At 40.6% G+C, this 13,141-nt stretch overlaps 1 protein-coding gene and 1 non-coding gene across 3 annotated transcripts in view; one reads left to right on the top strand and one right to left on the bottom strand.

Annotated features, from left to right (window-relative positions):
- The window catches only part of SAMHD1 (SAM and HD domain containing deoxynucleoside triphosphate triphosphohydrolase 1), a 49,816-nt gene that overhangs the window by 23,513 nt on the left and 13,162 nt on the right, over positions 1–13,141 (top strand). The window contains exons 7-11 of one of the 2 annotated variants that reach the window (XM_037044005.1): positions 6,211–6,366; positions 7,477–7,577; positions 7,766–7,874; positions 9,063–9,154; positions 10,237–10,352. In XM_037044005.1, coding sequence (XP_036899900.1) covers positions 6,211–6,366; positions 7,477–7,577; positions 7,766–7,874; positions 9,063–9,154; positions 10,237–10,352 — 574 coding nt within the window. The remainder of the gene's footprint in view (positions 1–6,210; positions 6,367–7,476; positions 7,578–7,765; positions 7,875–9,062; positions 9,155–10,236; positions 10,353–13,141) is intronic. The other variant, XM_037044006.1, reaches the window with a different exon arrangement.
- On the bottom strand, positions 12,136–12,276 carry LOC118986054 (small Cajal body-specific RNA 11). Its single transcript, XR_005066287.1, has one exon.

Here is a 13,141-nt window from a genome sequence, read left to right as displayed (position 1 = left end):
TTGCTGGGTCAAAGGGCAGATCCATTTATAGTTTTCTTAGAAAATTCCATACTGTTTTCCGTAGTTGTACCAGTCTGCAATCCCACCAACAGTGCACTAGGGTTCTCTTTTCTCCACAACCTCTCCAACACTTGTTTGTTGCTTTTTTTATGGTGGCCATTCTGACCGGTGTGAAGTGGTATGTCATTGTGGTTTTAATTTGCCTCTCTCTGGTAGCTAGTGATACTGATCATCTTTTCATGTGTCTCTGGATCCTCTGTATGTCCTCTTTGGAGAAGTGTCTGTTCAAGTCCTTTGCCCACTTTTTAATTGGGTTGCTTGTCTTCTCAGAGTGGAGTCGTGTAAGTTCTTTATAACTGATATGTCTTCTTTTGTGAAGAGTCCTTTCAATGTTTCACCCATATTAAAGTGGATTACCTTTTTATTATTGATTTGAGGAACTTTTTATAAGATACATAATGAATATTTTTCCTCCAGTGTCTGACTTGCCAAATCATTTTTCTAGTGGTGCCTTTTGACAAATTTAAACATTTGATGAAGGACTCTGGTTCTTTAGTAAGATGGATAGTGGCCCTCCAGTTTTCCTGCCTTTCCTGAGGTCTGCTCTCAGGCTAAAAGCCATAGAAGAATTGGAATATTGCCCAGTGGCTTTCTCTTCCAGGTGTTGTCTTCCTGTAATATCTGCTTGCCTTCAGGTGCCATCCAGTATCTTCAGTGAGTTGTCCAAACATTACTGGGGTGAGCCCCGAGTCAGGGCGCCCCCACCCACCCCGAGCTTGTTCCTTTGTTCTCGTCTCAAGAGACAAATTCAAGCGAGAGACAACACATATAGTGGAAATGAGGTAGAAAGTTTATTTATGAAACACACATGAGCATGAAGCTGCAAGCAGGTCCCCAGCGAGTCTGAATGTGCCATGTATAGAGGAAATAAAGTTGTTAGTAAGTTTTTTAGTCAGTTTTTTCTGTAACTTGAACTGAGGCTACCAGTGGGCACTCAGCTAATCTGAGGCTGCTGAGGTTCAGTGGTTACATACTTTAGTCAGCTTCTAGATGCCCTTCCTTCTCCCCTTTCTAAACCTTGGGAATCAGGTGCAGCTCCAAAGGCTTTCCTTCTCAGCTAATGAAGGCTCTTTGTCTTAGTGAAATTACTACAGGGTCTCCCTTTCCCAGCAGAGTCTCAAGTACTGCCCTCCTCCTGCATTGTCCTTACCTGTGACGTTCAGAAAGCCTGGCAATCTCATTGGACCAGGCTCAGGACTGCAGAGGCAAGTCCCCCTCCTCCTCCCTGCCTTCGTGTACTACCTGTCCTGCCTGACTCAAAGCGTATAGTTGATTTCTCCATCAATGCTGATCTAAATAGAATCTACTTAGCCATTCCCAATGGCCTTTTTCTTTCAATATTTTATTTATTCATTTCTAGATGGGGGAGGGAGAAAGAGAAGGAGAGAAACATTGATATGTGAGAGAAACATCAGTTGGTTGCCTCTCCCATGCCCCCAGCAGGGCATCTGGCCCGCAACCCAGGCACATGCCCTACGGGGAATCGAACCGGCCACCTCTTGGTTTGCAGGCCAGCACTCAACCCACTGAGGCACACCAGCCAGTTTTGACCACCATTTAAGTTGAAGTATAGTTGACATACAATATTATATTAGTTTCAGGTGTACAACATAATGATTTGATGTTTAAGGGATCCCTGGTAGCTCGCCGTGATCATATAGTGGTTAGTACTCTGCACTGTGGGCACAGCAACCTCGGTTCGATTTGATGTTTAATTATTGGGTTGGCCAAAAAGTCTGTTTAGTTTTTCCTGTAAAATAAAAGGTACATTTTTCATTTTCACCAGTAACTTGATTGATTTGGATATTTTGAGTAGGTCAGCTATGTGGTATAACATTGATTTTTCTTAAATAATGTCTTGATTTGATCACTACCAACTTCAACTGGTCTATCTGACCATGGAGCATCGTCCAGTGAGAAATCTCCAGCACAAAACTTCACAAACCACTTTTTTAAAAATATAGTTTATTGATTATACCATTACAGTTGTTCTATTCCCCCCTTCATTCCCCTCCACTCGCACACTCCCTCCCCCACCCTTCTCCCCCCTTAGTTTATAACCACGTGTCTCAACTTCTTTAGATTCTATATTTCCCCCACTATTCTCGCCCTCCCCCCTATCTATTTTCTACCTACCATCTATGCTATTTTCTGTGCCTTCTCCCCCCCCCACCCCCCTGTTTCTAACCCTCCATGTGTTCTTCATATCTATGGTTCCACTCCTGATCTAGCTGTCCTCTTGGTTTGCTTTTGTTTTAGGTGTGGTTGTTAATAACTGTGTGTTTGCTGTCCTTTCACTGTTAATATTTTTCATCATCTCTTTCTTATATAAGTCCCTTTAGCATTTCATATAATAAGGGCTTGTTGATGATGAACTCCTTGAACTTGACCTTGTCTGAGAAGCACTTTATCTGTCCTTCCATTCTAAATGAAAGTTTTGCTGGATAAAGCAATCTTGGCTGTAGGTCTTTGGATTTCATGACTTGGAATACTTCTTTCCAGCCCCTTCTTGCCTGTAAGGTCTCTTTTGAGAAATCCGCTGACAGTCTGATGGGTACTCCTTTGTAGGTGACTGTCCCCTTATCCCTTGCTGCTTCTAGGATTCTCTCCTTCATTTTAGTCTTGGCTAATGTAATTATGATGTGCCTTGGTGTGTTCCTTCTTGGGTCCAACTTCTTTGGCACTCTCTGAGCTTCCTGGATTTCCTGGAAGTCTATTTCCTTTGCCAGACTGGGGAAGTTCTCCTTTATTATTTGTTCAAATACATTTTCCACTCGTGGCTGTTTCTTTCCCCCTTCTGGTACCCCTATAATCCGGATGTTGGAATGTTTAAAGATGTCCTGGAGGTTCCTAAGCCTCTCCTCATTTTTTTGAATTCTTGTTTCTTTACTATTTTCTGGTTGGATGTTTCGTTCTTCCTTCTGGTCCACTCCCTTGATTTGAGTCCCATTTTCCTTTCCATCGCTATTGGTTTCCTGGACATCTCCCTTCATTTCAATTAACTTAGCCTTCATATGTTCCTCTAATTTGTGACTATAATCTACCAATTCTGTGAGCATCCTGATAAATAGTGTCTTAAATTGGGCTTCTGAGAGGCTGGCAATCTGTTGGTCACTTAGAGTTATTGGCTCTGGGACTTTGAGTTCTTGCACCATCTTTTGGGCTGTTCGTGCCTGTTAAGTGGCAGGAACGGAGCCCTAGGTTTTCACCAGAGCAGGGCAACTCAGTCACTGGGTTGTGACGTTGTATGTGGGGGCGGGGTCAAAGAGGGACAATGGCTTCCCTCCGGCACCCGCCTCCGCAACCCCCACCAGCACCGCAGCCACCACCGTCACCAGGGCCACGCGCCCCACTCCACTGCACGCGGGTGTGCCACCACTGTCAGCCCTTCACCACTGGGTTCGCCCCCTGGGGCCTGCGTGGTCCGTCTCACTGTGCGCGAATGTGCGACCTTGGTCAGTCTGCCCCCGCACCCCGACTAGGTCCGGGCTGCCTGCACTCCTAGGTCTGTCCTGCCCGACCCTGCTCCGCTGCTGGCTCTGCCTCTCTTACCGTCCCTGTTGAACGGTTCGTAGCTGTCAGATTTCCATATAATTCGGTTTTCTGGTCTCTCGGTGTGTCTTAGTTCTCCAAAACTTTTGTTGTATCCAAACTTGGTTGTGGGAGAAAGCACAGTGTTTCCACCTATGCCTCCATCTTGGCGGAAGTCCACAAACCACTTTTGACACATTAGATCAGTCATGTCACCTTCTCCATACACGGCAAAAATCTTTTTTTTGCATTTCAGTTGCATTTTTACTTTTCTTGAATAAAGTGTAATATGCCAAAAATGTTGCGTATTTTCTTCCATCTTCAATATTAAAATGGCTACACAATTTCTATAAGTGTTTTTTAAAGTCACACTGATATGACAGCTGTCACAATACAGTCTAACAATATTGTTTAAAATGAAGTTAAAGACATCTAAGCGCTAGTAGAGCCATATTTCGGGGGAAAAACAAATGAACTTTTGGCCAACCCATGCATCATGAAGTGGTCATCTTCACAGGTATCATTACTATTTGTCAGCATACAAATTTAATGCACTATTATTGCCTGTATTCTCCATGCTGTACATTACATCCCATGATTGATTTCTTTTTCTAAGTGGAAGTCTGTACCTCTTGACCCCCTCTACCTATTTGACCCACCCCCCTCAGCCTTCCTCCCCTCTGGCAAATACCTGGCCATTCGATGAATCTGGTTTTGCTCTGTTGTTTGAGTCCACATATAAGTGAAATCATACAGTCTTTGTCTTTCTCTGTCTGACTTATTTCACGTAGCATAATACCCTCAAGGTCCATCTGTTGTTACAAATGGCAAGATTTCATTCTTTTTTATGACTAATACTCCACTGTATATATACAACACATCTTTATCCATTCATCCGTTGGGCACAGAGGTTGCTTTCACCTCTTGGCTGTTGTAAATGATGCTGCAGTGAAGATAGTGGTGCAGGTCTCTTGTTAAATCAGTGTCTGTGTTTTCACTGGGTAAATACCCAGAAGTGAAATTCCTGGATCGTATGGTATTTCTATTTTTAATTTTTTAGGGAAACTTCATACTGTTTTCCATAGAGGCTGCACCAGTGCACATTCCCACTGACAATGCAGAGGGTTCCCTTTCCCCCACATTTTTGCTAATACTTGTTATTTTTTTGTCTTTCTTGATACAGCTGCAGTGACAGTTGTGAGATTCCACAATTCTCAATTCCTGCAGCTCTTTCCACACTGAGATACTTCATTGTGGTTTTGATTTGCTTTGCCCTTCTATTATAAATTTGATCATTTCTCCATAAAGTTATACATCTTTTATCATGTTTACTTCTACATTACTTATAATTTGAGTTGTTATTCTGTGTGCTATCTTGGTGGAACTTAAATTTTCTGTATGTATAAATGTTTTTCTGAACCATTTGAAAGTAAACTCTAGACATACCCTCTCATTGCTAAATACGTTAGTGGGTATTTCCTGAAAACAAGAACATTCTCTTACTTAACCTCAGAACAATTATCGAAATCTGGCTATTAATGTTGACATAATACTATTATCTAATATAGACTTTCTTTTAAATTTCACCAGATGTCCATATAGAAAAAGAGGAAAAAAACTTTTTTTAACCAATTCATGCACACATTGCACTTGGTTGCCATTCTCTTGAGTCTCCTTGGCCTCTAATAAATCTTGAGTCTTTACAGTTCATGACATTGCCATTGTTGGAAGAGTAGAGGGGAGCTGTTTTGTGGAATATCCCTCCGTGTGAGTCTGCCTGGTGTTCCTTCACAGTGGGAGACCACCTTTTCAGCAGAATGCCACGTTTAGCGCTTCTTGGCGTGTCTGTCAGAGGCACATACAATCTGTGTGGCCATTGCTGGTACTGTTAACTCCGATCACTTGAGTAAGGTGACGTCTGCTGAATTTTTCCATTAGAAACTTACTGTTTTTCTCCTTTGTAACTAATATGTTATCTTGATTCCATTTTTAAAATATAGTTGTAGGATCATCCTGGCCTTTGTTTTTATCCTTAGGTCGGTTTTTGGTGAGACCTGTTGTAGTAGGGCGATGTCTTTACAATGAGTACGAATGAGGAAATGGAAAGGAGCCTGTTTCAGGTCCCCACCTGATCTTGACTTAGGAGCTACGCTGTTGTTTTTACTCGCGAATTTGCAGTTTTTACTCTCAAATTTGCAGGTTTTTCACTAGTGATGAAAATCCTAACAAAACTCATAACTTTGGGTTTCAAGGCTGAGTAAATAGTAGAACTGAATTTTATGGCAATTTTCATGAAAATGGGATTCCACCCACGTGACCTGGTAATATTCTTCCGTACTGTGCTGTGAAGTACTTCTGTGCTGTAAATGACTACAGCTCATGAAACATATTAATGAAATAATGTTGAACATGGTTTGTAAAAAGTTTATAGAACAGTAAAATATAGACAGATGTATAGATTTTTAGAAATACCTGCAAGACAGTAGTTGGAAACTAGATCATTAACATGCAGTAGAATCTTATCTTTGAATTAACCTGGAATCAATAGTCATTTGAGGAATCCGGGGTCCCTAATGGACTAGAGTTGATAACAGACCACGTTATGCTGACTTCTCCCAGCACGAGCAGGGCTCAGTTGATATGTTCCAGCACCTCATTGATTCTAATGACCTCAGACCTGTCATGGAGCGCTATGGCCTCATCCCTGAAGAAGATATTTGCTTTATCAAGGAACAAATTATAGGACCGCCTGCATCACCATTGAAAACTTCATCTGTAAGTTTGTGTTCAAGTTCATTTGAAGTGACTCATGCTTTTCATCTAGTCTTTTCTTGACTCCTTCAGAGATATTTGAAGAGAAAAACACTTGGCTGTTTTAGAAGGACTAGGTTTAGAAGGACTTGGGAAAAAATATAAATGCATGTATAAATTAAAGTACATAATGTAAATATTTTATAATGAATATGTATGCAGTATTTCATATAGAAGCCTAAAGTAACTTTATTTGGAAATTGTAACAGTGTGTATCTTATTTATCTATGAAAACTAACATTTAAAATATCTACCATATTTTTTGGAACGTAAGACATGCCTAGGTCTTAGAGGGAAATAGGAAAAAAATTTTGAAGCAAAAAATGTGGTAAAATATTTAATAACAGAAATAACATGATATTTCACCAATGTAAATGTAAACAGAACTCAGTAGCAGTATTAACCATCATTATTCCTCCCAAATTGGGGGGGCGGGCATCTTATAGTCTGAAAAATATGGTAGACATATGAAGATCCAGAAAAAAAAATGTTGAATTAGTTGGGAATTAAATGTTGAATTAGTATCTGTTGTGTTTCTAAGTTTTTTCCGTGTGTGTGTGTGTGTGTGTGTGTGTAAATCTACTTGTAAGAAAGAGGTGAATTTTATAGCAAATTTCCTATTTGGAAAAAAAAAATGGAGCTCCAAAAAGTCTTTGAATGGTGTACATCATTTAGAGTAGATGTGTAGCTACTTTGAAAGATATTATTTCCATGTATGAATTCAAGCATTAGCATGTAAGGAGCCTTCTTATTAGTTCATAATAGGATCTTATATTTTTAAAAACTTTTAAACCAAGAAAACAGAGCTTGTTGGTGATGGGAAGTATGGTACAGTTAGGATCCTTTCAATGACACTAAGTACTAAAAAGGTTTAGTATTAACAGGATATTGTATACCTTAGCATTTCTTTCCCCTTTTCCACTAATTTAGGAATTAAATGGAAAGAACCTTCCAAATTATTTCACATTCCTGTTCAAGTATCTGTTTATAATTTTCATATTAATACAATTGCTTTGTTTGTCAGCAGATTTGGTTCTTATCCTAAAACTTGTCATGGGTTTTCTTGTCCTCTAGTGGAGCTATAAGGGACGTCCTAAAGAGAAGGCCTTCCTTTACGAGGTAGTAGCCAACAAAAGGAACGGCATCGACGTGGACAAATGGGACTATCTTGCCAGGTATTCACTGAACACTTCAGAAAAGTTGGTTAAAGTCTTTGTACACTTCATACAATTGTTATTTAAGCAAACAAATAAGTACAATAAAAATAAATGCTTGAGTAGTGTAGTATTCCTGTTTAGTATTAATGTTTAGGGACAGTCACCTTGCTGGAGAAGTTGATCTGTCTGCTTTGCACTCTTTCTAGGGACTGCCATCATCTTGGAATTCAGAATAACTTTGACTACAAGCGCTGTCTCAAGTTCGTCCGTGTCTGTGAAGTATCAGAGATGATGTGCATTTGTACCAGAGATAAGGTGAGCTGCAGCAGAGGGACAGCAGTGGAACAGCGTAGCTGCCATGGTCATGTCCAGTTTGAAATCTAGAAACAGTCATTCAGTGATTGGAAAAAAATCAGTATCTGGTCAGTTGTCAATCTCTTCATGCTGAGCATTTATAAGTATCCTAAGTCTCTTTCCACTTGCACTGTATTGTTGAATAACAACACATTTACAATAGGTGTTTATTAAGTGTTGTGCTAGGCACTGTTTTTAAGTCCTTGAGATAATTAACTCAATCAATCCTCACAGCCCTGTGAGATAGATCCTGTTATTAGCCCATGTAACAGGTGAGCGAATTGAAGAACAGAAAAGACATACAATTAATAAATGGCAGAACTAGAATTTCAAACAAGAAAATTGGGCTCAAGTCTCATCCTTAATCACTGTATTAGTATTTCATACAGTTAAAATACTAAAATCATTAGGTCCCTGTTAGATTAGAGTCATGTAACTAAAGAGTAGTGTGATATTGTATTATAAAAAAGTCTCTTCTGAGCCCTGGCTGGGTGGGGCATCGTCCTGTGCACCAAAATGTTGTAGATTCGATTCCTGGTCAGGGCACATACCTAGGTTGCAGGTTTGATCCCTGGGCCGGGCATGTATGGGAGACAACCAACCAATCTCTCTCTCTCTCTCTCTCTCTCTGTCTCTGTCTCTGTCTCTGTCTCTCTCTCTCTCTCTCTCTCTCCCCTCGTCCCTCCCTCCCTGTCTCCCTCTCTTGGTTTTTCTTCCTTCCTCCCTCCCTCCCTTCCTCTCTCTCTAAAAAAAAGAAAGCAATAAACATATCTTTGGGTGAGGATTTTAAAAAACCTCTTTCTTTTGAGAATGAAGAATATAAGAATAATAATACCTAATTTCTAGAGTCACTGGGAAAATTTAAAAACATGCCATATGTAAGATGCCTAAAACGGAACCTGCCGCAGAGTTACAACACACAGTACGTTTGGGGTTACTAAGAATGAAAGTTGCAAACCAATGAGTAATTTTCCTTACCTGCCTTGCCGGTTTTTTGGTGGGCTCGGGGATTTTGATGAAGTAGCGTTTGTGTCTGCTGCCATCCCTTTTTCTTGTTTTATATACTCATCTACTAACAGGCGTAGCAGAATCTGATCCTACATAAATAAGTCCTCAATAGACTAATATTTATTTCATGTTCTTCTGCAGGAGATTGAGAATCTGTATGACATGTTCCATACACGCCACTCTTTACACCGCAGAGCGTATCAACACAAAGTCAGCAACATCATTGATAGAATGTAAGAAATTTGATTGCTATTTCCCTATAAAAATGTCTATGGTGCTGTGCTCTAGAGCATCCTATATGGATCAAGTTGAGATTTACTCACGTGAATTTTAAGTGAGTAAATCTTAAACTGTTCCCTTAAATGAAACAAAACTAGCATAAAGTAAACTTGATTTAGTTGGGGGAAGAGTTGGAGAGTGGGTTAAAGGGGATAAGATGAGGGGCAGAAAGGCTGGCGTAGGCTAGACGTGAAGAATCAATGCTGGAACGGCTTAGGATTTCCGCTCAGGCTGCCGCTTTTGTGCCGGGTACCAGTTGTCAGGGTGATCGAAGGGATGTGGATAATTGACATTCTGAAATGAATGAGCAACAATTTTTAAGAATTAAGATTAACCTCCAGCTGTACCCTGTCCATTACTTACCAAAATTAATAGTAAAACCAATAGGAATTTCACTTTTTCCTGTTCCATTGCAGAAAAGTACAGCCTAGTTTCTAGGGGCTAAAACACTCCACGAGGAATTGCCAAAAGTCACATGGGAGTCCAGTGTACACCTCGTCTCTAAAATGCCCTTGAATTGATTTAGTATAAGCCTTTCATGTTCATGTTCGTGTTGAAGAAATTGACCTTTTTCTTTTTATCGTGAGCAGACTAGTTAGAGTACATTCTCCTATTGTATGGTTGTTCCTTGGATGTAGGAGATTTTTGTTGTTGTTGTTGTTAGATTGTTTTTAATTTGGACAGTTCGGGAGATCAAGGTGCAAAGCCTGGTACCTGGTACTGCTTCCTCCTGACTCGGTAAAATAAAAATCTGCTTCATTTCTGCACCTGTAACACGGAGGCTGTCTGTGTTGCTGTTGGAAAGATTAAATAAGACAGTGGTACTAAAGCCTGGCCACAGCACCCGGGACGCAGTGCGCGTAGCAGCCCACAAATGACCACGCACGTATGTCATACAACCGAGGAACAGGTGTCTGTAGAACACCGTGTCTCAAGGTTCTACTTCCTTACACTGGGGAGATTTCCTCAACTTTAAGCAAGGCCTAAAGTACCCATTTAAATGTTCTCCTAAGCATACATTTTTATGGATCTTTAGGATTACAGATGCTCTCCTGGAAGCAGACCCCTACATAGAGATTACAGGTGCTAAAGGGAAAAAATACCACATTTCCACAGCCATCGATGACATGGAAGCCTTCACTAAGCTAACAGGTAAGACCTAGAAGGGAACATAGCTGGTCCTTCTCAGAGAAAGGATAAGCTGTCCCTCAATTGCACCTGGGTTATTTTTCAAACATACCAGTGAATTTGGCTTCTCAAGTAATTTTATACTTTTGGATTTGAGTTTTATCTCTGCTTTGCACTAACAAGATAACCTTGGTAAAGTTATTTCACTTCTCTAAGCCATACTTCCTCATCTGTCAGATTGGAGTAGTGATACCTAACATGTACTTCTGTTGTGATGCTTGAGTGAGGCCTAGCAGCACCCAGCGTAGTCCATGGCCCTAAGTACTCAGTGTTTATGATTATTTAACTTACAGTGTCAGCGGATTAATATCAGACTGACACCCCCAAACTGATCCACCCCTTTAATGTGTTTTTTTGTTGTTGTTGCAAAACAGAGGATGCCAGGAACATTTCTGCACACTTCAGCAGAAACAAAATCTGCCGCTGGGGGGAGAAGGAGGAAAGGCGAAGGGGTCAGAGCTGGTTCTTTGATGTGGGAAAGTGTAGGCTGAGAGATAAAGATCAGTAGAGCAAATGACGCAGGCCAAAAAGTATATACCAGCCAGAGCTCCTAGAATCGGCGAGACGGCTGGAGGTTCTGAAAGAGAGCAACAGCAACAGGAGCCGAGCAGCCTGAGACACACGGCCGGCATCACTCCACGTCAGCTTCCTGCCTGGGGTTCTGTCTGCAGCTCGCTGCCTCAGTGAAGCAAACCAGTTTCTCTCACACGGTCTTTGAAGAACCCACATTCTTCATTTCCAGCCCCTCGCAGGTTGATGCTTTTGTAAATTATGATAAAAACAAATTAGTAAGAAAATGAAGTGGTGAGGTTGGGGAGGGGGCAAGACATGCAAAAGTAAGCCCAAATTTGTAATGTTGAATTGACAGACTTGCCATACATTTCAATAATCAAAAGAAACATAATACAGGAAAATCTTCATTCTTAAAACTGTATGTTATTCTTTAAAAATATACATGAAGGGGCCATGGCTGGTGTAGCTCAGTGGTTTGAGCTCCGGCCTGCAAAGCAAAGGGTCACCGGTTCGATTCCCAGTCAGGGCACATGCCTGGGTTGCAGGCCAGGTACCCAGCAGGGGACACTTGAGAGGCAACCACACATTGATGTTTCTCTCCCACTCTTTCTCCTTCCTGTCCCCTCTCTCTAAAAATAAATAAACTATTTAAAAAAAAAATATATATATATATACATGAAGGCAATTTATACAGAGTCCCTCTTACACTTATAACTTTTTTAAAAAGGTTTGTTTGTTTGTTTGTTTGTTTTAGAGAGAGAAAGGGGAAGAGAAAGAGAGAAGAACATTGATTTTTTGGTTCCATTTATTTATGCATTCATTGGTTGATTCTAGTATGTGCCCGGGCCAGGGATCGAACCCACAGCCTTGGAGTATCAGGATGACATTCTAATCAACTGAGCTTACCTGGCCAGGACCTACACTTAACAACTTTTTAGTTATTTTCCAATCATAACTAAACCAAAAATTAGAGGTGAAATAGTGATTCCCCATATTAAATGTATTTTTACATTGAGAACACGGTAAATCAATATTTAAGGTTTATAATGTGACAAGTGAGTTTGCTTCTTGACTGTTAGTTGATCTAGGTTGCATTGAGGACAGAGTTACTCAGTGCAGGGGATGATATACAGGGCCTGGCGGAAGTAATGCCTGCTTGAATTAAGTATGGTTGGTAGGGTAATAATATGGGTGTCATCATTTGTAGGGTTTTTTTGTTTTGTTTTGTTTTCTTATTGTCCTCTCTGCCTTCGAGCCAGCCCTATACTCAGGACGGCCCTCCTAAACTGAGAGGGAGGTTGCTGTGTGTCCTGCCAGACTCCCCTCTTACAACTGAGCATAGGGGAGCAAAGAAATGTAGTTTTATTTTGAGCATTTCACCTAACGTGTCATGTGGTATGCTTGCGTGTGATAATGTCATGTTACAAAATTGCATGCTTATGAATTTGTAATAAAAGAGTTTGTAATTAAAAGGGGGCATTATTTTTACTGGGCCCCATATTTCTAAATTGTTTGTTTTGTTTAATAACATCATAGTAGATAAACTAGTCTTCCTTTGTTGTGTTGATAGGAATAGAAGAAGAGGTTGTAAAATCATTTGAGCAAGCTGGGGAGAATTATTTTTAACTTTTGTTCCAAATGAAGCAGGTGATGCTTTGTTTTAAAAAGTCGTGCTGCCTTGGCCCGATGGTGCGCTGTTGGGACGTCATCCCCGTACACCAGGAGGCTGCAGGTTCAATTCCTGGTCAGGGCACATAGCTAGGGTGCGGGCTCCCTCTCCAACTGAGGTACATACATGAGTCAACCAATTGATGTTTCTCTCTCACGTCAGCATTCCTCTCTCTCTGTCTCCCTTCCTCTCTCTCTCAAATCAATAAACACATCATCAGGTAAAGATTTTTTTTAAAATTGTCTTTCAAAGCCATCCTCAGTCATTGGAAGACATCATCAAGTCTAATAATTTATCCTATATCATTTTATTGTATTTAACCTACTGATGGTGGAAAGAATTATGGATTTTACAGACTTTTGGGTTATGTGACCATCCATGACATAGACATTTTAATGAGACTGTGCATGGCTAGACTTAGCTCTTGCTCACTGTGAAGGCTCTATAACATGCAAACTGGCTTTCAACCTGTTCAGTGAGAAGAGTCCACTGAGCATATTGTAGCAATGTCAAGAATCCCAGACACAGTATTAGGTCACCAGAGATTAGGAGAATGAACATAAGGCTTTTC

The sequence above is a fragment of the Sturnira hondurensis genome, unplaced genomic scaffold (genome assembly GCF_014824575.4).
Source record: "Sturnira hondurensis isolate 20B ecotype Veracruz unplaced genomic scaffold, ASM1482457v3 Scaffold0004136, whole genome shotgun sequence".
Lineage (NCBI taxonomy): Eukaryota > Metazoa > Chordata > Mammalia > Chiroptera > Phyllostomidae > Sturnira > Sturnira hondurensis.
This window is presented reverse-complemented; position numbering and strand designations above follow the sequence as displayed.